General features: G+C 34.5%; 1 protein-coding gene across 7 annotated transcripts in view; it reads left to right on the forward strand.

Annotated features, from left to right (window-relative positions):
* The window catches only part of KIF20B (kinesin family member 20B), a 78,175-nt gene that overhangs the window by 25,845 nt on the left and 31,522 nt on the right, over nucleotides 1–20,808 (forward strand). For 6 of the 7 annotated variants that reach the window (XM_087432254.1, XM_087432253.1, XM_087432255.1 and 3 more), the window contains 5 exons: nucleotides 375–603; nucleotides 1,682–1,734; nucleotides 6,166–6,319; nucleotides 15,263–16,499; nucleotides 16,854–16,992. In XM_087432254.1, the coding sequence (XP_087288380.1) occupies nucleotides 375–603; nucleotides 1,682–1,734; nucleotides 6,166–6,319; nucleotides 15,263–16,499; nucleotides 16,854–16,992 (1,812 nt within the window). The remainder of the gene's footprint in view (nucleotides 1–374; nucleotides 604–1,681; nucleotides 1,735–6,165; nucleotides 6,320–15,262; nucleotides 16,500–16,853; nucleotides 16,993–20,808) is intronic. The other variant, XM_087432258.1, reaches the window with a different exon arrangement.

A 20,808-nucleotide genomic window follows, 5' to 3' on the forward strand; every position in this document is an offset into this window, starting at 1 on the left:
GGTTTGGGTCTAGATCTGAGTTGTGAAAATGGAGGTTTGTTTGCTTGATTGTCCCAACAAAGCCTTTTAAGGCTCATTATAATATTACTGAAAGTATACCTGAACTAGATAGTTCTAATTGTTGTATAATAACTTACCACAGTTTATGACATTGTTTTTATGGGGAAATATGTCTCATGTTTCATAAAACAGAAAATGACAAATGGAACACAACTTTTCCATAGTTGGAGATACTTTGATATAGTTTATTTAAAAATATTTCAGTTTGTGAATTTTTTTGCTATGTGTTTTTAAAACTGTCTAAATCAGATGGTACCACACCGTAAGAGTGAAAGCCACTGTTAACATTAGACATGTGGTTTTTACTATTTTAGGAAGCACATATTTATGTAGGAATTGAAGATATTATTGATTCTCTTCAAGATGATGTCACTGATATTAAGAAACAGGCTGAAATTGCTCACTTATATATTGCATCTCTTGCTGACCCCCAGGAAGCTATTGCTTGTTTAGAACTAAAGTTTAATCAAGTTAAAGCTGAATTAGCTAAAACCAAAGAAGAATTAATCAAAACCCAGGAAGAGTTAAAAAAGAGAGAAAATGGTAAGTAGATGTATTTTACCTGTGTTTATGTTATAAATGGATAAAAGAAGGTTGGTAAGTATAAGAGATTTATGCAGTGTAGTGACCATAAAATTCTTTGATCTAGGTAACATATTTAATATTTTACCATTTGTATGGTTTTGTAGTAATTTACTATTTATTTTTTTAATTTTATTTATTTATTTATTTTTTCCCCTAAAGCCCCAGTAGATAGTTGTATGTCATAGCTGCACGTCCTTCTAGTTGCTGTATGTGGGACGCGGCCTCAGCACGGCCAGAGAAGCAGTGCGTCGCTGCGCGCCCGGGATCTGAACCCGGGCCACCAGAAGCGGAGCACGCTCACTTAACCGCTAAGCCACGGGGCTGGCCCAATATAGTAATTTACTATTAAAAATAGGTTTTTTTGCATTCATTTACTTTTAAACTAATATTGGAAAATGGACTGCTCAAAAAAAACCAAACTAGCTTTATCAGCAAATTAGCTTTATCAGCAAATTAAGAAATTTCACAGGAAATTGTAGAGCTGGAAATTTTGTTCTGTATTGTTTATGAACTCTCATAGTCTAGTACATTCTGCCATGAGCTTGCAAGTTTGGGATAGGTGACTCCTGGGGAGTGATCTTAAGCAGGCGTTAGATTGGTGCTTCATTCTTGCTCTGAGAGCAATATATGGTTGTTTGTCACATCTGGGTTTTAAGTGAGTTAGATGAAATATTCTGCCCTTTTCTGTATGAAACAAGATGGGTAGAAAATAGCAATAAGTGGTGCCTCTACATTATGAAGTGGACCAGAAAGGTACTAGCTTCTTCTCTTTGAAGTTAAGCCATAATTTTTTTGCTATTTTTAGCATATGTCATTCATTTTTACCCTGAGTGTTGAAAGTGGCTTTTTCAGAAACATTACCCTTGGTGATAGAATTAGCAGCTGAGTGCTGTGTGCTTTTAGTCCTGTCAAAATTCTTTTTCCTAAATGTAACACTAGTTAAAGTGTCTGCTGTAGCAGCTTATGTTTCATGATTATTCATTGATATATTTTTTTAGATGCTTAGGTATTTACTTTCAATATTCTTATTTTTCAGAATCAGAAATTAACTTAAATTCATTGGTTCAAGAGCTTGAGGAATCTAATAAGGTAATACTTTAGGATTTATTTTGTCGTGATCAGGGACTTAATAAGTAATTGAAGCATGAATTATGACGAGGTACATTTATTTTAAAATAAAGAGAAAATAATAAATGAACATGATAAAAATATTGAAAAGTACAAGTGCCTTTACCCTCATACTTCTTTTCAATGATGGCCACTAGAAAGTTTCTTTAGTCCTTCCAGAAAAGATTTATGTATATAGATAGATATAGATATATAGATATGACACATAAACACATACATATACCTTTTAAAAACTTTATACAAATCAGATTATATTTCTGTGGCTTGCTTTCCTCTCTTAAAAGATATCTTGGAGATAATTCTACATTAGCACATACAGATCTATGTTATTTTGTTACTAGGTGCATAGCGTCAATTAGATATATTTAAATGGTGTTTATTTTGTCTGAAATTACTGAGTGGTTTAAAATATGGAAAATGGCTTGAGCAGTGTGCAGCATTGGAGTCCTGAAAATCTCTATTACTTTGTACCCTCAGATCAGATAATCACTCCAAATGATTGTAGATAGATTTGACATTGATAGGTCTAAAAATGAAATTACAAGTATACATGGAGGTAAAATGGATTTAGAGCTCTAAACTTACTATTTTTCCTGACAAGGGCTTATACAACTAAGACTAATTTATTAAGTAGGTTGAATTGCTTATCCTGGCATTGAATTCAATTTAGTATTGTGCAAATCTGAATTTTTGAGAACCTAAAAAAGGGCATTTGACTTCCTTATACATAATATCCCACAAACTAAGCTGGCAGTACTTTGCAAATAAAAGGGAAAAGAATGGATAGCCCTTGGAAGTTTAAACCTCAGCTAGTTGGAAGGGGAGCTCTGGGGTGAAAGGAACTTGGATGTGCTTAGATATCCACGGATCATAGAGATCTCTATCTATCTCTATAGAACTATGAATGAAATTCAATGGAATTAGTGGTTTTTGTGTGTGTGTGTGTGAAGAAGATCAGCCCTGAGCTAACATTCATCGCCGATCCTCCTCTTTTTGCTGAGGAAGATTGGCCCTGGGCTAACAACTGTGCCCATCCTCCTCTCCTTTATGTGGGACGCCGCCACAGCGTGGCTTGACAAGCGGTGCGTCAGTCCGTACCCGGGATCCGAACCTTCGAACCCCAGGCCACTGCAGCATAGCGCGCGCGCACTTAACCACTACGCCACGGGGTCGGCCCCGAGGCTTGTTTTTATTATATGCATTTTTGCTAATGTTCATATGCTTAATAGCAAGGATATTTTCTTTAAAAAATTGCATTGTGTATTGTGGCATGTTTGAGTTTTTAAGAGTTTTTAGCCTTTCATAAATACAAATTTAGGTAGTTTCATATTCAGTTAGTTTAGTCTAGGATAATCAGCCTATCTTTTAATCCTGTTTTTTAAACAATGTTTTTGGTTTTCTGTTATGTGTTTTATTGTAAACTCCTTCAAATTATTTTTTGAAGTAGAAATGGTAAAATATGTGTTACTAGGCTGAGTAAACTAATAGCCAAACCTCTCTGCTTTGTTTAGAAGAAGCAAGAGTGATATCTTGACCCTCCTTTGTCTCTTGACAGTCAAGCTCTAATACCCACCAACATTCCCTGAATCATCTCAACATTAGGTGGGCTTTTGATGCTACAGGGGTAAATAAGGAGCATTCTGGAAGAGTAGCTTACCCCCTGTCTAATCTCTGGTAGCAGGCCTCTCTTTTGGTATTTATTAGATGCACTGTTCAATCTATCTGACTTTTCTGTGCCTGAACTGGGAGAAGTACCCTTGTAATAAGGTTGAGAGTAAGGATGAGAAGCATAAAATGATTTATTTCAGTCAAGAAACATTTATTGAGTGTCTACTGTGTGCCAGTTACTGTGCTAGATTCTGGGAATTATATGGATTAATAAAAACTAGTCCCCTTAGTGAATCCTCAGTAAGAGAGAAACCACATAAACATAATGAAATGCACAGTGGGGGTCAATATGTGCAAGAAGCTCAGAATAGGTAGGGGTTTAGGGAATACTCTGGAGATGAAAGTGATTTAGTTGAGCCTTAAAGGATGAGTAAAATTTAGCCAGTTGAAAGTAGGGAGAGGGGGCACTTGGTAGCCATGAGGAATAAGAAGATACATTGGCCTTCCAGGTATGGGAATCAGAATGCCCAAAGTCATGGAAATGAGAAGCCTTTAATTGGTGTAGGAAAGTACAAGCAATTTGTTGTTCAAGAAGTAAATCTGAAGCAAGGAGAGGTGGGAAATGAGGCTGGGAGCAGTAGATTGGGGTAAGATGGTAGAAGGCCTTAAACATACTCCATTAAAGAGTTTAGGTTTTATTCTCTAGGCAGTGAGGAGTCATTAATTTTAAGGAGAGTAGTAGCAAAGTTGATTTTTAGTTTGAGTAGATATTTTTGGAAAGTTGGAGGAGGGGATTGAGATGGGGTTAGACTGGAGGCAGAGATACCAGTTTGAAGCCTTTTGGGAGAATTCAAGTGATAGTTGATGAGGACATTGATTTAGGGTGGTTGGGTAGTGTTAGTAGAGATTAAGAAAAGGAAATTGATTTATGAAATAAGGGGAGGGGAGGCTTTTTGAGGTTTGGGGCTTGACTTTTTCCAGTAACTGAATTGCTGGGCCTCCAGGCTCTCAACACTTCTATTTGGTTATTCACCAGCTGCTTTTATTCTGATCACTTGATTTGGATTTTAAGTCTTTGGGTTGGTGAAGGAAAATAAAAACAAGAAAAAGAAAAGCCCAGAGATTGGCGACTACAACTTCAAAGAAAGTTGTTGGAAATTTAACAAGGGATTATATTTATTTCTGCAGTATGTTTTCATACCACAGTGTGTTAGCAATGTTTAATAGCAAAAAAGCAATATAAAATAAGCAATATTCCATATTTAATAGTCCTTGCCTATAAATAAGCTTTTTAGATAGGCTTTAGACCCTATTTTATCAACTAACTTAAAACAGTGTTGCTAAATTGTTCACATAAGTACACAAACTCAAAGTGATTTGAAACTTATCCTGACTGTGCTGATTAGCTGCTGATCTAGGGTCACTGTTCAGAGCTTGTCTTGAAAGCAGACTTTCTAATGATGAAAAACTTTGTTTTGAATGGTGGCTCTGTATCATCCTTCCAACCAAGCGTACCCTCGGGGGCAGAAAACCCTCCTTTCAATAACTGTGACTTGTGGAGGATAGATTTTTTGATGAAGATCGTGTAATTTGAAGGAGGAAAAAAGTCATCAGGTCGTTGTGCTAGGTGTTAAGAGTGGGGGAGGAGACAACTTGAACCTGTCAGGGAGTGTTTGAAAACTCAAGCTCTGTCAGAGGTGTGACCCATCTATCCCAGAATTTTGTCATTTATCAGTGACACCAAAGGACTAATTGTGAGAAAGCATGGAGGTTGTTCTTCATGACATTCTCTGTTTTGGGGATAGCTAAAAAAAACTTTGCTTTTTTTAAATAGCCCATTACTTTATGACTTAAAAAAGTCGTTTTATCTATAGCTCCTAAGAATAAAACATTTGTTTGCTGATTTTATGATGTAAAATGATGTTTTGTTTTTCATATGCTTTTTTTCCCCAAAATAGATTGCTACCAGTATGTAGGGATTTAATCTCTGCATTTAAAAAATCCCTGCCTTTACCATACCTTTGATTCCTTTATAGACTTGCACTGAACTGTTGAGTTCACCTGTCCTCTTTCTGGATAAGACTGTATTGTACCATTTTTCTGCTAGGCTTTTGGGAAGGCATAGTATTTTCCTTAAAAAATAAAAATCTAAATGATTTTTGTCGTTTAGATAAACTGGGAGCTCAGTTTTAAAGCTGTATGTAGACTGTATATCTTTGAATATTCGTAGACTAGAAGCTAAGATCAAAACTATTTTTCTGGGAGCCGTTCAAGTGTAAGACAATGCTACTTGTCTTTGAGAGGCTCAGCAAAACAATTGTTGAGTTTCTAGAGTGGGACCTGGAGATTTGAATTAAAAGTATCTATAAGAAACAATTTTGACATAGTGTTTTCATGTTTTTCTTTTCAAAGCACATTTTGAATGTGACTTAGGGGGTAAGTGTCTTAGGGTTCTACACTTATCCCCAAACAAATCTAACCCAGCTGATCACCTAGGGAAATCTAAAGGTGAATTGGTTTGTAGGTATCAGGGTGAAACTGCATGCTTAAGTGATTTCAGGGCAAGTTTTTTTTGTCCTCCTTAATGAGTGTACAAATTAGTTAATATTACTCATTTGCCAGAGCCATCAGTTATTTTAGGGTGAGACTTAAATAACTAAGAAAATGTTTGGACAAATTTGAAAATAAAATTTTTGTGATACACTATTGAAACAAAATTTATATTGTTTTTACATTTCTTCTAGCTTTCTATATGTGAACTAATCTTAATTTATTTTGCTTTAGGAGAAGGCTGGTACATCTTCTTTAATAATAAACAGTAAATTGGCTTGTAATGAAACAGTTGAAATGCCTAAGGACAGCAAGATGAAAATCTATTTAGGAAGAAAAAGATTAAATGAAAATGAACTTCAACAAGATGAACCACCAGCAAAGAAAGGTACTGCTTCAGCTGCCAGCAGAAGGCTTTTAAGAAAGCTAATTCCTAAACCAGTAAACAGAAAAGTTGCAAATAGGAGGAAATTTACTTGTCTAAGGAAAAACCTTGAGGAAATCTAAATGTCACTAATTTTTATGCTAACATGTTATAAACTGTCTAGAGAATGGGTGTATTTAAAGCTGTCTTTTAGTTTAATAAATGTATTTTTAGATTTTATGCTTTTATCACTTTTGCGTGCCTATAATTCTTTTACTTCTGTGCTTATAATAGTTAAAACTTAGCACTTTCATTTTCATAATTATAGTACCTTTTTTTGCCAAAATTTCTTCACATTGTCGTCTTCCTGTGCATTCTTTATTCATTTGGAGAAAAGGACATTTGCCAGTAAGGCTTTGAGCTGAACATTACCAAAGACAAATGCGCTCTAGTTGATGTATTTGCTGTAGAATTACTAAAACAATGTGGGTGCATGCTTACTCTATACTATAGCTCCCTGTTTATGTGGAAAAACATATCAACTTTTATATTCTCTCTAAGCTATTCATTATTTCTTTTGGAAAAGTGATATATCAGGGAGGTAGGGCTTCTAAGAGAAAGCACATTAGCTTTAAAACCTGACTAGCTGCTTCACCTTGAGAAAAATGGATAAGTTAAGTCTTACTTTCCTGATTAGTAAAATAAATACTACCTGCCTCCTGAGGTTGTCAAGGATGAAAACCATTGGATAATACACCAACTTAATAAATATCTCATAGAACCTCAGTAAAATGAATATTTTCAGAAGTAGATGCCTTAAAAGATAATATAGCATTAGATACATGGTTTATAGGATGTACAGTGCTTGTGTGAGCTGATAGATTGAGACTAATATGCATAGTCAGCCTTCTGTTATCCATTGAAGGAGGGGTGCCTTTGCTACTGGGAGGATAACTTTGCTATGATTTCCATAGCACTGTTCCTCTCTGTTTCACTTTGGTCAGTGCCATAGAGTAGTTGAGAATGTAGGATCAATAGTTCACCAGGAAGTGAGAGTGGCCAGGAGCAAATAATATATGTAGTGTGACTAATCCTAAAGGTAACCCATTCATGAAAAAGAAGATTATTTAAGAACTATAGTTGTTAACTATAAATAATTTGGATGTGGGTAGATTTGAGTAAGTTTAGGTAACAAAATATTTTTTTCTCCTTAAATTCACAACCAATTTGGTTATTTCTTGACTATTCATGTTATTAGAGATTATAGGAACTACATGAGGGATCCTATGAAAATCATAGCTATAACCCTCCTTCCTCTACCTGCTATTAAAAAATCTCCAGAACAAAATATGTGACTGCTATAACCACTAGGATAGGATCGAGTGTTTATAGTTTCATAGGAGGCATATTTTCTTTTTTTAAAGCTGCTTTTTTTTTTTTGTGAGGAACATCAGCCCTGAGCTAACATCCATGCCAATCCTCCTCTTTTTGCTGAGGAAGCCCGGCCCTGAGCTAACATCTATTGCCAATCCTCCTCCTTTTTTTCTCCCCAAAGCTCCAGTAGATAGTTGTATGTCATAGTTGCACGTCCTTGTAGTTGCCGTAGGTGGGACACGGCCTCAGCATGGCCGGACAAGTGGTGCGTCAGTGCACGCCCGGGATCCCAACCCAGGCCGCCAGTAGTGGATCGCACGCACTTAACCACTAAGCCACGGGGCCGGCCCCCTAGGAGGCATATTTTCTGTTCTTAAAAGGAAGTGCAAAGTGATTTCCCTGTGAAAATGAATATACTAGTTTGAGGTCACTGTATCTATACTTTGAGGAAGCTGGTAACCATGCAAACAGTCCAAGAAATAAGCCTTCAGATAGTGATAAAGGAGACAAACCGGAGATATGACACAATCGACTTACCTGTAATTTTTCAATCAAAACTGTAATTTTTATAACAAAATAGAGTAAGCAGTATAAGTATAGTTGAATGTAGTGTAAATATTGAGTTAAAGTGTTGATGGCATTCCATTCTCATTGTTTATGTTTACTTTTTATAAGTTAACCTTAGATACTTTAGAGTCTTTTTCCCATCTTTGTTGCTGAACTGATACTTTAATCTCTCTCTGACAAGGCTGTCCTGAATATGTTCTATAAATCTTTTGATATAAAACATTTTAAAATTTCTGAAAGAATAGTATGAATACATGAAAAAGAAAATCAGGCACAAAACAAATTAGTTTGATTTACTTTATATTATGTAATTATCCTAGTTCTTAAAATACAGTAAAATTAAGAAAACAACATTGCTTGATCACAAAAGTTTTATTGAGCTTTCTATATTCACTTCAGGGCTTAGGGACTAGATCCATATGGTATGCATGACTCAAATCTCTTCGCTCAGGATAGTCAGGATCTATTTGTGAGCTCTGAATTTCTGATTGTTGTCATTTTTAACTTGCTTAGATCCCATCTCTCCTGATAAAGGGTTCAGACATTTTTATAACTTGTCTTTTTTAAAGAGCAAGAGGATTTTTTTAAAACGTTTCTAAGTTAGGAAAAAGAAATCCAGGACTCTTAATCATCATCATTTAGTTATCTCGATTAGTCATTTCCACTGATGAAGTCATAGGTGTGAAAATAGCATCATAAGTAGAGAATTACATTAAATGGGAAGTACAACAGAAGTCTGAACCAGTGGAGTAGTCCAGGTTATTCCACTTTGAGATGACTTGCCACAACTTTATAAGATGCTAGGAGACAATCTGATGAAAAATAATATATTGGTTGAAGATTATTAAAAAAAAATCGGTAAGAGTAAGTGGGCAAGTTTGTTGTAAAAGTGAATAAGGACAAATCTTTTAAGATTCCAGAGTAGCTGGAATCCTTAGAATAAACTGAGAATCTTGAGGCAATAAATAAGGAAGATGTAACTACAAACATAAGAAAAGCTTCAAAACTAACTCAGCAGCTTTTAAGGAAGTGAGGCTATACAGCAAGGGTAAATGCCACGTGTTTCCCATCCTCTTTGAGGCAGGAGAGACAATATAAGTTATAGATAATAAAACCTTGTCCAGTGAGCTTTTAAAATTAGTCTGTATTAAAGAAAAGGGATTTTGGGATCCAATAATGGGATTACACGATTATAGCTACCTAAGAGCATTTAGACAATTGGGTGAAGGAAAAGAATATGGATTGTATTTGAAAAATGAAAACTTAACTAATAAAGCTTGTTTTTGCATATACACTATGGAAAGTAAAACTAGATAAATTCTTGGATAGAGTAGGGAGGTGAGATTCCCAGATTATATAGTGATTTTTAGATAGGGGCATACTCTCAATGGGGACAAATCAGTACCTTGAGAAAGCTGGGATTTTTTTTTTTTTCTAGCTTTATTGAGGTATAATTGACAAATTATATTGTAATATATTTAAAGTGTACAACATGATTTGATATACATATACATGATTCCCACCATACCATCATTAATTACCACATCCATCACTTCACGTATTTACCTTGTTTTTCTCTCTTTTTTAGTGAGAACGCTTAAGTTCTACGCTTTAAACAAATTTCAGTTATACAATACAGTATTATCAACTATAGTCACTGTGTTACACATTAGATCCTCAGACCTTATTTATCTTGTAACTGAAAGCTTGTACGCTTTTACCAGCCTCTCTCTATTTCCTCAACCCCCATCCTCTGGCAACCACCAGTCTACTCTCTGTTTCTCTGAATAATCTTTTTTTCACTTGCGTGTGACTGATACCATGCAGTATTTGTCTTTCTCTCACTTAGTATAGTGTTCTCCGGGTTCATCCATGTTGTTGAAAATAGGTGGATTTCCTTTTTTTTTTAAGGCTGAATAATATTCCATTGTTCCATTACACCACATTTTTTTATCCATTCATTTGTTGATGGACCCTTAGGTTGTTTCCATGTCTTGAGTATTGTGAATAATGCTGCCATGAACAGGGTGGTGCAGATACCTCTTTGAGATAGAAATTTTGTTTCCTTTGGATATATATCCAAAAGTGGGATTGTTGAGTCATATGATAGGTCTATTTTTAATTTTTTGGGGAACCTCCATACTGGTTTTCCTAGTGGATGCACCAGTTTACATTCCCACTGACAGTGTACAAGGATTCCCTTTTCTTCACATCCTCACGGGCATTTCTTATGTTGTCTTTTTGATAATAGACATCCTAACAGGTGTGACGTGATGTCTCATTGTGGTTTTGATTTGCATTTCCCTGATAATTAGTGATATTGAGCACTTTTTCATGTATCTGTTGGCTATTTGTTATGTGTTCTTTGGAAAAATAGAGGGCAAAGGACCTCTATTCAGGTCCTTGTTAGTAGGGTTATTTGTTTTTTTGTTATTGAGTCATATGAGTTCTTTGTACATTTTGGATATTAACGCCTTATTGGATTTATGGTTTGCAAATATTTTCTCCCATTCCATAGATTGCCTTTTCGTTTTGTTGGCTTCCTTTGCTGTGCCGAAGCTTTTTGTTTTTGTGTAGTCCCACCTGTTTATTTTTGCTTTTATTGCCTTTGCTTTTGGTGTCAAATCCAAAAAATCGTCTTCAAAGACCAATGTCAAGGAGCTTACCCTCTATGTTTTCTTCTAGGAATTTTAGGATTTTTTTTTTCTCTTTCTGTGAAAAATGCCATTGGAATTGGAATTCAATGCCGTAGCATTGAATCTATAGCTTGCTTTGGGTAGTATGGATATTTAACAATATTAATTCTTCTAATCCATGTTCATGGATTACTTTTACATTTATTTGTGTCTTTTTAGTGTATGAATCTTTGACTTCCTTGGTTAAATTTATTCCTAAGTATTTTATTCTTTTTGATGCTATTGTAAATGGTATTGTTTTCTTAATTTCTCTTTCTGATAGTTTGTTATCAGTGTATAGAAATGCAACAGATTTTTATGTATTGATTTTGTATCCTGCAACTTCACTGAATTCTTTTATTAGTTCTAATAGTTTTTTGGTGGAGTCTTTTGGATTTTCTATATGTAAGATCATGTCATCAGCAAATGGACAATTTTATTTCCCCCTTTCCAATTTGGATGCCTTTTATTTCTTTTTCTTGCCTAACTGCTGTGGCTAGGACTTCCTGCACTATGTTGAATAGAAGTGGTGAGAGTAGATATCCTTGTCTTGTTCTTGATCTTAGAGGAAAAGCTTTCATCCTTTCTCTGTTGAGTATGATGTTAGCTGTGGGCTTGTCATATATGTCCTTGCCATATATTCTGTTGAGGTATGTCCCCTCTCTACCCAGTTTGTTGAGAGTTTTTATCGTGAAAGGATGTTGAATTTTGTTAAATGCTTTTTCTACATCTATTGAGGTGATCGTGTGATTTTTATCCTTCTTTTTGTTAATGTGTATCACATTGATTTGCACATGTTGAACCATTCTTGCATCATTGGGATAAATCCCACTTTTTCTTGGTGTGTGATTCTTTTAATGTACTGTTGAATTTGGTTTGCTAATATTTTGTTGAGGATTTTTGCATCTATGTTCATCAGGGATATTGGCCTGTACTATTCTTTTCTTTAGTGTCCTTATCGGGCTTTGGTATCAGAGTAATGCTGGGAGAGGGCTAGGATTTTAATTTATCAAAGGGAGTCATAGGATTAAAAATCTTAAGAACAATCACTTAAGTTTTTTCCACCGTATTGTATAATGGTATCTGAACAACCTTTTATAAATGCTTATGCTTTTCCTTTATTTTGCTCACAACTTCAACAGTGATTAGTTTATAGGAAGACAGAATAGGATGGTAGATTTCATCTCAAAGAGCTTTTTATGATTTCAAAAATGTTGCATTCTTCATTGAACAGATTCAGTACGTGTGCATCCCATGGGCTACTATCATCTCTCATCTTGGATACACAAGAGCCTGCCAGAGGCAGGGGTTAAATTTGCAGGCTTGAATCTCATAACTACATGAGATTTTTGATGTGAAGCAGATTGATATGTTTAGATTCCAAATGTATTACAGAGGTGACTGTCAACTTCTTGCAGAAATTTTTAAAAATAAATACACAGAGCAGTAATTCTCAAAGTGTTGCAAGTAACAATATACTCCAGATTTACCATATCAGAATCTTGGGTGTTTGTTACTAGGAATCTGCAGTTTAATAAACTCCCTTGGTAATTCTGCCCAATAAAGCTAGAGAATCCCTTTTATAAAAAGATGTTGTAAGGAGAGGGCCTTAAAATTTTAAACATAAAATTATGCTAAAGTAACCAAGTTAATATAACTGAGGCATGTCAGATTATGAATTTGCACATATCTAGAACCAAAATAGGTTACTGATTGCAAAAATTATATTTTTATGGTACAATGATATTCTTTAAAAAGGAAAACATGTGATGCAGCTGAATTTCAGAAATATTTCATTTAGGATTATTGTTCAGGTACATAAAGATGAGTAAGACAGTCTACAATCAGGGAGTTTGGAATCTGGTAGATGAGAGTGACAAACATTATTTCAATATAATATAATGTGCTAATTTGTAGGATAATATGGGGGCTCACTAAAAAGAAAAGAACTGTAAAATACACTTCTTATATTCATTGGACAGAAACCAACTGAAAGTAATAGGTTTCTTAATGAGGATTTCAAACCAACCCTTCCTTACATCTGTCTTCTGCTTTTATGGATTACTACTGCTTGTACTTCATATTATATCTGAGACCTTTAAGCCTGAGGAATTTGTTTCTTACGTGCTTAGTGAGGATCCAAATGTAAATATAGGTGAAATTGACAGATAAATGTCAGTAGGGGAGTGAATGAAGGTCAAAAGGACATATGGAGTTGATTATATCAGAGCAATGATGTATAGAAAGTTCAAGTATAAACGTCAGACCATGAAGTGAAATAAAACAGGAAAAGAATTTAAAAACTTGGAGAGTCAGATTCTTAAATGTTTTGAAGTAATTTTCCTAGGATGTGAGACACTCATCGGACCCTGATTATAATAATGGAAATTTTATGAAAACATAAAAAGATAAATTTGTGTATCTAGAGAATTGAGAATTATGTTTCAAGATTTAATTATAAAATCTACGAGAATAACTTGAGCATGCAGTCATGTGCTGCATAACGACATTTTGGTCAGCCACGGACTGCATATATGACAGTGGTCCCATAATGATTCATACCGTATAGCCTAGGTGTGTAGTAGGCTATACCATCTAGGTTTGTGTAAGTATACTCTGTGAAGTTTGCACAATGATGAAATTGCCTAACAATGCATTTCTCAGAACGCATCCTCCTCATTAAGTGCTGTGTGACTGTAATTTATACTAGACAGTTGTGGAGGTGAGTTAATTTGTCTATGTGAATGTTAAGAATTAAGTTTTAGCTAATAGTGCATCTACTCTGGGTATAGTATAATCTATATTAACTATTATAATTGTTAAAGATTTTGTATTTATGTAACATGTACAAAATGCTTTAACATACATTATATATTAACACATTTTAGCCTCTTAACACTATCCTGCAGAGTAATAGGGCGGGTAGAAATACCCTTATTCTAGAAATGTAGATATTGAGCCTAAAGAAGGCTAACTTATTCAGTTTTTAATTAGCTGAACTCTTGTGTACAGATTTTCAGGTTCTAATAATAGCTAACTAGATCCCAAGCACAGTGTTCTAAGCTCATTTCTTGTCTTGATCTTCACGATAACTCTGAGATAGGTAGTAGTATTATTATTTCCATTTTACATTTGAAGAAAGAGTCATAGGGTTAAGCAGTTTATTGAGTTATACAGCTTGTGAGGGCTAAGGCTACATTAGACTTTCCAGAATTTCAACCATTTTTTTCCCGCAATTTTAGCTATGAAAATTTAAGGTACTCAGTTTTCAAATCACTCATTTAGTAGATCTGTAATATAATTGTATGTTAAAACTGTTCTTAAGGTGGGCCGGCCCCGTGGCTTAGCGGTTAAGTGCGCGCGCTCCGCTACTGGTGGCCTGGGTTCGTCTCCCAGGCGTGCAGTGACGCACCGCTTCTCTGGCCATGCCGAGGCCAAGTCCCACATACAGCAATCAGAGGGATGTGCAACTATGACACAAAACTATCTACTGGGGCTTTGGGGGAAAAATAAGGAGGAGTATTGGCAATAGATGTTAGCTCAGAGCCGGTCTTCCTCAGCAAAAAAAAAGAGGAGGATTAGCATGGATGTTAGCTCAGGGCTGATCTTCCTCACACACACACACAAAACTGTTCTTTAGGGGTTGGCCCCGTGGCATAGCAGTTAAGTGCGCGCACTCCGCTGCTGGTGGCCTGGGTTCAGATCCCGGGTGCGCACAGATGCACCGCTTGTCAGGCCATGCTGTGGCGGTGTCCCATATAAGGTGGAGGAAGATAGGCACAGATGTTAGCCCAGGACCAGTCTTCCTCCGCAAAAAGAGGAAGATTGGCATGGATGTTAGCTCAGGGCTGATCTTCCTCACAAAAAACACAAAAACATCTCAATTGTGTTTAAATGCATGAGTTCATACTGATGTAAAAAAAACAAAAAACTGTTCTTTAGGATACGAGATGTCTGCTTTGGGGTATCTCATGTGATCTCCCCTCTGTGGCATATTGTAACGATAATAAACATTTGTGGTAGAAACTTTAAATAATATTGAAAGTTATAAAAAGAAAGTAGAAATAACTGGTAATCCTTCTCAGAGGTAGCTGTTGTCATTTTGGTGTACTTCTTTTGCTAACTCTGTCTCTCTACATTAACTTAGAAACTGTAATTTTTACATAAATGGGCTTATACTGTGTATGTTGTGCAACCTGTTTTTTCTTTTTCACTCAATAGCTTATTTCTGTTTTTCATTAAAAGTTTGCTTTCATATGTTTCATATGTTTGAATATTGGCTTATATGGTAAATTTTTGGTTAATATTATTAAGGTTTACCAGATTAGTAACAATTTTCTTATTTTTAAAGGACCTATACATGTTAGTCCAACTGTCACTGAAGACCAAAAGAAAAGTGAAGAAATGCGACAGAGCATTTCAGAAGATGAGGAAGACATTAGAGTTTTACAAGAAAATAATGAGCTGAAAACACATTTACTCATTGTTGAGAATGAACTTAAAAATGAAAAGGAAGAAAAAGCGGAATTAAATAAACAGATTGTTAGTTTGCAACAGGAACTTTCTTTTTCTGAAAAAAAGAGTTTTACTTTAAGTATAGAAGTCCAACAAATTCAGTCCAATTATGACAATGCAATTTCTGAATTACATATGCAGAGAGGTATAAATCAAGAACAGGAGGAAAAGGTCATGAAATTGTCAAAGGAGCTAGAAACCACTAGAAGAAACATCACAAATAATGTTTCACAAATAAAATTAATGCAAGCAAAAATAGATGAACTACGTACACTTGATTCAGTTTCTCAGATCTCAAACATAGATTTACTCAATCTCAGGGATCTGTCAGGTGGTTCTCAAGAGAATAATTTGCCAAATACACAGTTACACCTTTTGGATAATGATTATTTGGTAAGCAAGCAGGTTAAAGAATATCATATTCAAGAACTCAGTAGGGAAAGTTCTTTCCACTCTCGTATTGAAGCCATTTGGGAAGAATGTAAGGAGATTGTAAAGGCTTCTTCCAAAAAAAGTCATCAGATCCAGGAACTGGAGCAACAAATTGAAAAATTACAGGCAGAAGTAAAAGGCTATAAGGATGAAAACAATAGACTAAAAATAGAGGAGAGGGACAATAAAAATCGAGATGACCTACTAAGAGAGAAAGAAAGTCTTATACAGCAGCTGAAAGAAGAATTGCAAGAAAAAAACATTAGTCTTGATTTGCAAGTACAGCATGTAGTTGAAGGAAAGAGAGCACTTTCAGAACTTACACAAGATGTTGCTTGTTATAAAGTGAAAGTAAAGGAACTTGAAGCAATCTTAGAAACTCAGAAAGATGAATGTAGCCGTTCAGCCAAGTTAGAGCAAGAAATTTTGGAAAAAGAAACTATCATCTTAAACCTAGAAAAAAATCTAAAGGAATTTCAAGCAAATCTTCAGGATTCTATCAAAAACACCAAAGAATTAAGTGAAAGGGAAGTTAAGTTAAAAGAAGAAATCACACATTTAACAAATAACCTGCAAGATGCAAAGCATTCACTTCAATTAAAGGAAGAAGAAAAAGAAACCAACTGGCAAGAAACAGAAAAGTAAGCTAAATGTTATTAAAATATTTTAAAATATGCAAAACATTCATTTTATTGATTTTCTTATATAGCTTTTAAATAATTTAAGTGGGCATAACTTAATCTGGTAAATATAGCAAGTATGATGAGTGAAGAACTTTAACTTTTGTTTATATAAACCTTTGGAACAAAATTACATGCAAAGATCTGTTTATAAAATCTCCTGAAATTCTCTCTGAAGGACTCATGGACTCATTCGTGGTTTGGACATTCCGAATTTGTGAAAAGATGCAATTTTATAGATTGTTACTAGCTCACGTGGATGATCTTAAGTGGATGGCGGTGTGTCACTATAGAAAAGTGGTTTGTGTTTTTCAGGTTGAAAGAGGAGCTCTCTGCCAGCTTTGCTCTTACCCAGAATCTGAAAGCAGATCTTCAGAGGAAGGAAGAAGATTATGCTGAGCTGAAAGAGAAACTGGCTGATGCCAAAAAGCAGATTGAGCAAGTACAGAAAGAGGTAGATTATTTGAAAAGTCATGTGGCCAATTTAAATGATAAAGATTGTTTTTCTTATGTAAGTTTAGACTAGTTTTAGGATAAACAGAACATTTGTCAACTTCATAGTTTTTCTTAAAAAGGTGAGAATGATTATTTCACCAAAGAAAATTTAGTCAGCTTAAACAAACTAAAGAATGTCCAACATTAAGAAAAATATGTGCCTTATATAAGATTATCATCTTTATTTTCTTTTAAGGGCTGCTAAGTTCAAGTTCCCCCTAAAAAGTGAAAAGCAAACTTTTGTTTGCAGATAGTATTTAGGAGAGTATGCAGTGCAGTTGTAACAAGTTGTTATTAAAATAGGAGATAGAGGGGCCGGCCTGGTGGCATAGTGATTAAGTGTGCGCGCTCCACTTTGGCGGCCCAGGGTTGGCGGGTTCGGATCCTGGGCGTGCACCGATGTGCTGCTTGTCAAGCCATGCTGTGGCGGCGTCCCGTATAAAATAGAGGAAGATGGCCATGGATGTTAGCTCAGGGCCAATCTTCTTCAGCTAAAAAAGAGGAGGATTGGCATCAGATGTTAGCTTGGGGCTAATCTTCCTCGCAAAAAAAAATAGAAGATACAGTCATATGATTTCAAATTCACAACATGCAAAAGTAGTATATAGTGAGGAAAAAAACTCCCTCCCACCCCTTCCAGCCATGAGGTTTCTCTCCAAGTCATCAAATGTTACCAAATATTTTCTTTCTCTTTACGTCTCCTGCCTTCTCTTTTTTTTCTCTTCCTATAAAAACTGAAAATATCCTGTAAACACTGTTGTGAACCTTTGTTTTTTCACTTAATAATATATCTTGGCTGTCATTTCATATCAGGATATAAAGAGTCTCCAAATAAGCTTTTTTTATGACTATAAAATTTATTTACCATTAGTTAATTGCTTCACTCTTGTTAGACAATTCAGATAGTTTCCAGTCTTCTGCTGATTCAACTTATGCAGCAGTGTCATTTTGAACATTTGCAAGTCTTTCTGTGGTATAATTCCTAAAAGTGGAATTTATGAGTGACTGTTTCATACATTTGTAATTTTGATATTTATTTTGTTCTTTAGAGATTATGCCAATTTACATGCCAGAAGTAAGGTATGAGAATAAAGCAATGTCTTTTTCTCTACACCCTTATTCATAAAGTAGTATTTTATCATACTTTTTTGATATTTGCTAATTTGACAGGTGCATAGTGTATCTCACTATAATTCTAATTTGCATTTCTCTAGTTATGTGTGAGCATCTTTTTGTTTAAAAGCCATTTGTATCTTTTTTTTTTTTTTCTATGAACTGTGTATTCATATCCTTTGTCTTTTTAGTTTGGGTTGTTGGGCTTTTTTTTTTTTTTATTATTGCCTTATAAGAGCTTATTACATATTCAGGAAATTAGCCTTTTAAGGATATGAATTGCAGATCCCATCCCATTGCCATTTTTCTTGATTTTGATTATGGTTCTTTTTTGCCTTGGAGCAAATTTTGATTTTCATAAATTTAAATTAATTTTTCTTTTATGACTGCTTGATTTTGTATCATACTTAGACTTTTTCTAAAAGCTGAAACAGTTTTAAAGACTTATCTTTTATTACTCTGAGTTAGTTACAAAAGAGTACTTAAGTGTGTGAGGTCCGAAGAAATTGAGACAACAAATGCTTATGGGTCCCATCTCTATTCCATGTTTCCTACCCCCATAGAAGTTAATATACTAAATGCTTTGTCTTTATCTTTTCTTAACTTTTAAAAATATAATTTAAACCATATTTGTTATTTATCTCTAAGCAATATATTATAATCCTCTGAGACTTAGTTTTCACATCATATTGCTGAGATTCATTTATGTACAGTTGTAATTAATTACTGTCACTGCTATATAGTACTCCATTGTGTGACATAACTACAATTTATTTATCCATTCTTCTGTTGACCATTTAGATTGTTTCCTTTTTTTTCTCTTAGAAACAGTGTTCTTATCTTATACATACTCATGGTACTACTGTACAAGAGTTTAGATTCCACGGGGTAGAATTGCTGGGTCAGAGGATATGAAGGGGTATCTCATTGTGGTTTGAAATTGCATTCCTCTAATTACTAATCAAGTGCAGTATCTATTCATGTTTTTATTGGCTGTTTGTCTATTCCAGTTTCCCCTCTGTAAAATCTGTTTGTTCACATTTTCTTTTAATTGTGCTATCATTTTTCATTATTGTGTAGAATTTTATTCTTGAATCTAACTCTTTGTCAGTTAAATATATTGCAAATATCTTCTAGTTTACCTTTTCTCTTTTAATGATTGAAGTTCTTTATTTTAATAGCATTATTTTTTACCATTCTTTTGAAAATCAGACCACGTTATTCTGTGAATGTCCTCAAAACAAAAGCCAGCATCAGTTAGTGCTCCACTTATTTCTGATTCTTTTCTCACATAGTTTTCTTGTCTCAGTATTTCTTACTTTTCTTGTTAGTTCCTCAGTGCGTTTAAAGAGATCACAATTTTTTTTTTTTATCCAACATTTTTTGTTTTCAACAGTGGATTAGTTAGTTTCGTCTAAACTACTTAAAATTGAAGTTCTAGAACAATTTTTCATTTAACATAAGAAAACTCCCACAATAATATAGTATTATTGTTAACTAAAAATGAATCAAAAAATAAGAATGAGTATGATCTTTTTGACTAAATAAATAATTTTCATGCCTGTCAGGCCTGTAGTAGGAAAGAAGAGGTAGAGGAGGAGAAGCTCTTGCGGCTAGTACCCTCTGCATTTCTGTGAGCAGAGGTTCTTTTTTTCCCTGCCAGCTTCTTAAGCACTCTGATGGCTGGAAGCTTGGGCCCAAGTTCTGTTGCTTCATTTATAGTAGAGATGTGTAAATTGTGTTTCCCATAGCTTTATCAGTGGTTAAGTTCCTATATTCATTGTCAGTATATTTAGCAGGATTCTGATTTAAGTACGGTGATAAGTTCTCAGTTTTTATGATAATATGGGAAAATACTTATGTGATAATGTTAAGTAATAGAAACTAGAGCCAATTTTATATCTCTAGGATTAAAACTGAAAAATTTGCATAACAATATAGACTGCAAGGAAATATATCAAAATGTAATTATTTTATATTTTGATTATCTTAGGTAATGGCAGTGTAGGTAATTTTTTTAAAGTTTTACTTGTTGCATTTGTTAATTTCTTACAATGAATATGTATTCATTCATAATAAGGGAAATGTAATGAAGTTTTTAATCAGTGGAAGAAAAATATAAACAATACCACCATAGATAAAATGCAAAATTTATGTTGTTTCTGAAAATTACACACAGAAAGTTTCTAGGCCATGTGACAAACATTTAACAGGTAGATTCGATTAGAAATGTAAGACAGTAAAGATGACCTAAACTGTAATTAGGCAATAGAAAAATTTTTAGTCAAATCAGCAAGTTAAAAGCAGTATGGCATCATTTGGAAAAGCCCTTGTTTGTCACTAAAAGACTTGGATTGTTTGCTTTCCAGGCATGTGACTTCTTGGTTTAAGATCCTATTTCTGGGCATCATGATTATCAGTAAGCATTATCAAGCATGGCATAATTGACTTGTGTTCACATGGAACCAGTTACTTGGTTATTAAAAAATAGCTCCTTTTTCCAATTAAAAACTTTTTGTTGTAATACATTATTAGGAAATATTTTTTAAGAAATGAAGATAGAAGTGAAAGCCCTCTTCTCAGTCTCATTTCTCTGTCCTCTTAAGTATGACCACTCTTGGCAGTCCATCTGTGTTCTTCTAGATCTTTTTATATGCCTTTA

Source organism: Ceratotherium simum, chromosome 6 (assembly GCF_057802395.1).
Source record: "Ceratotherium simum simum isolate JZ-2026a chromosome 6, ASM5780239v1, whole genome shotgun sequence".
Lineage (NCBI taxonomy): Eukaryota > Metazoa > Chordata > Mammalia > Perissodactyla > Rhinocerotidae > Ceratotherium > Ceratotherium simum.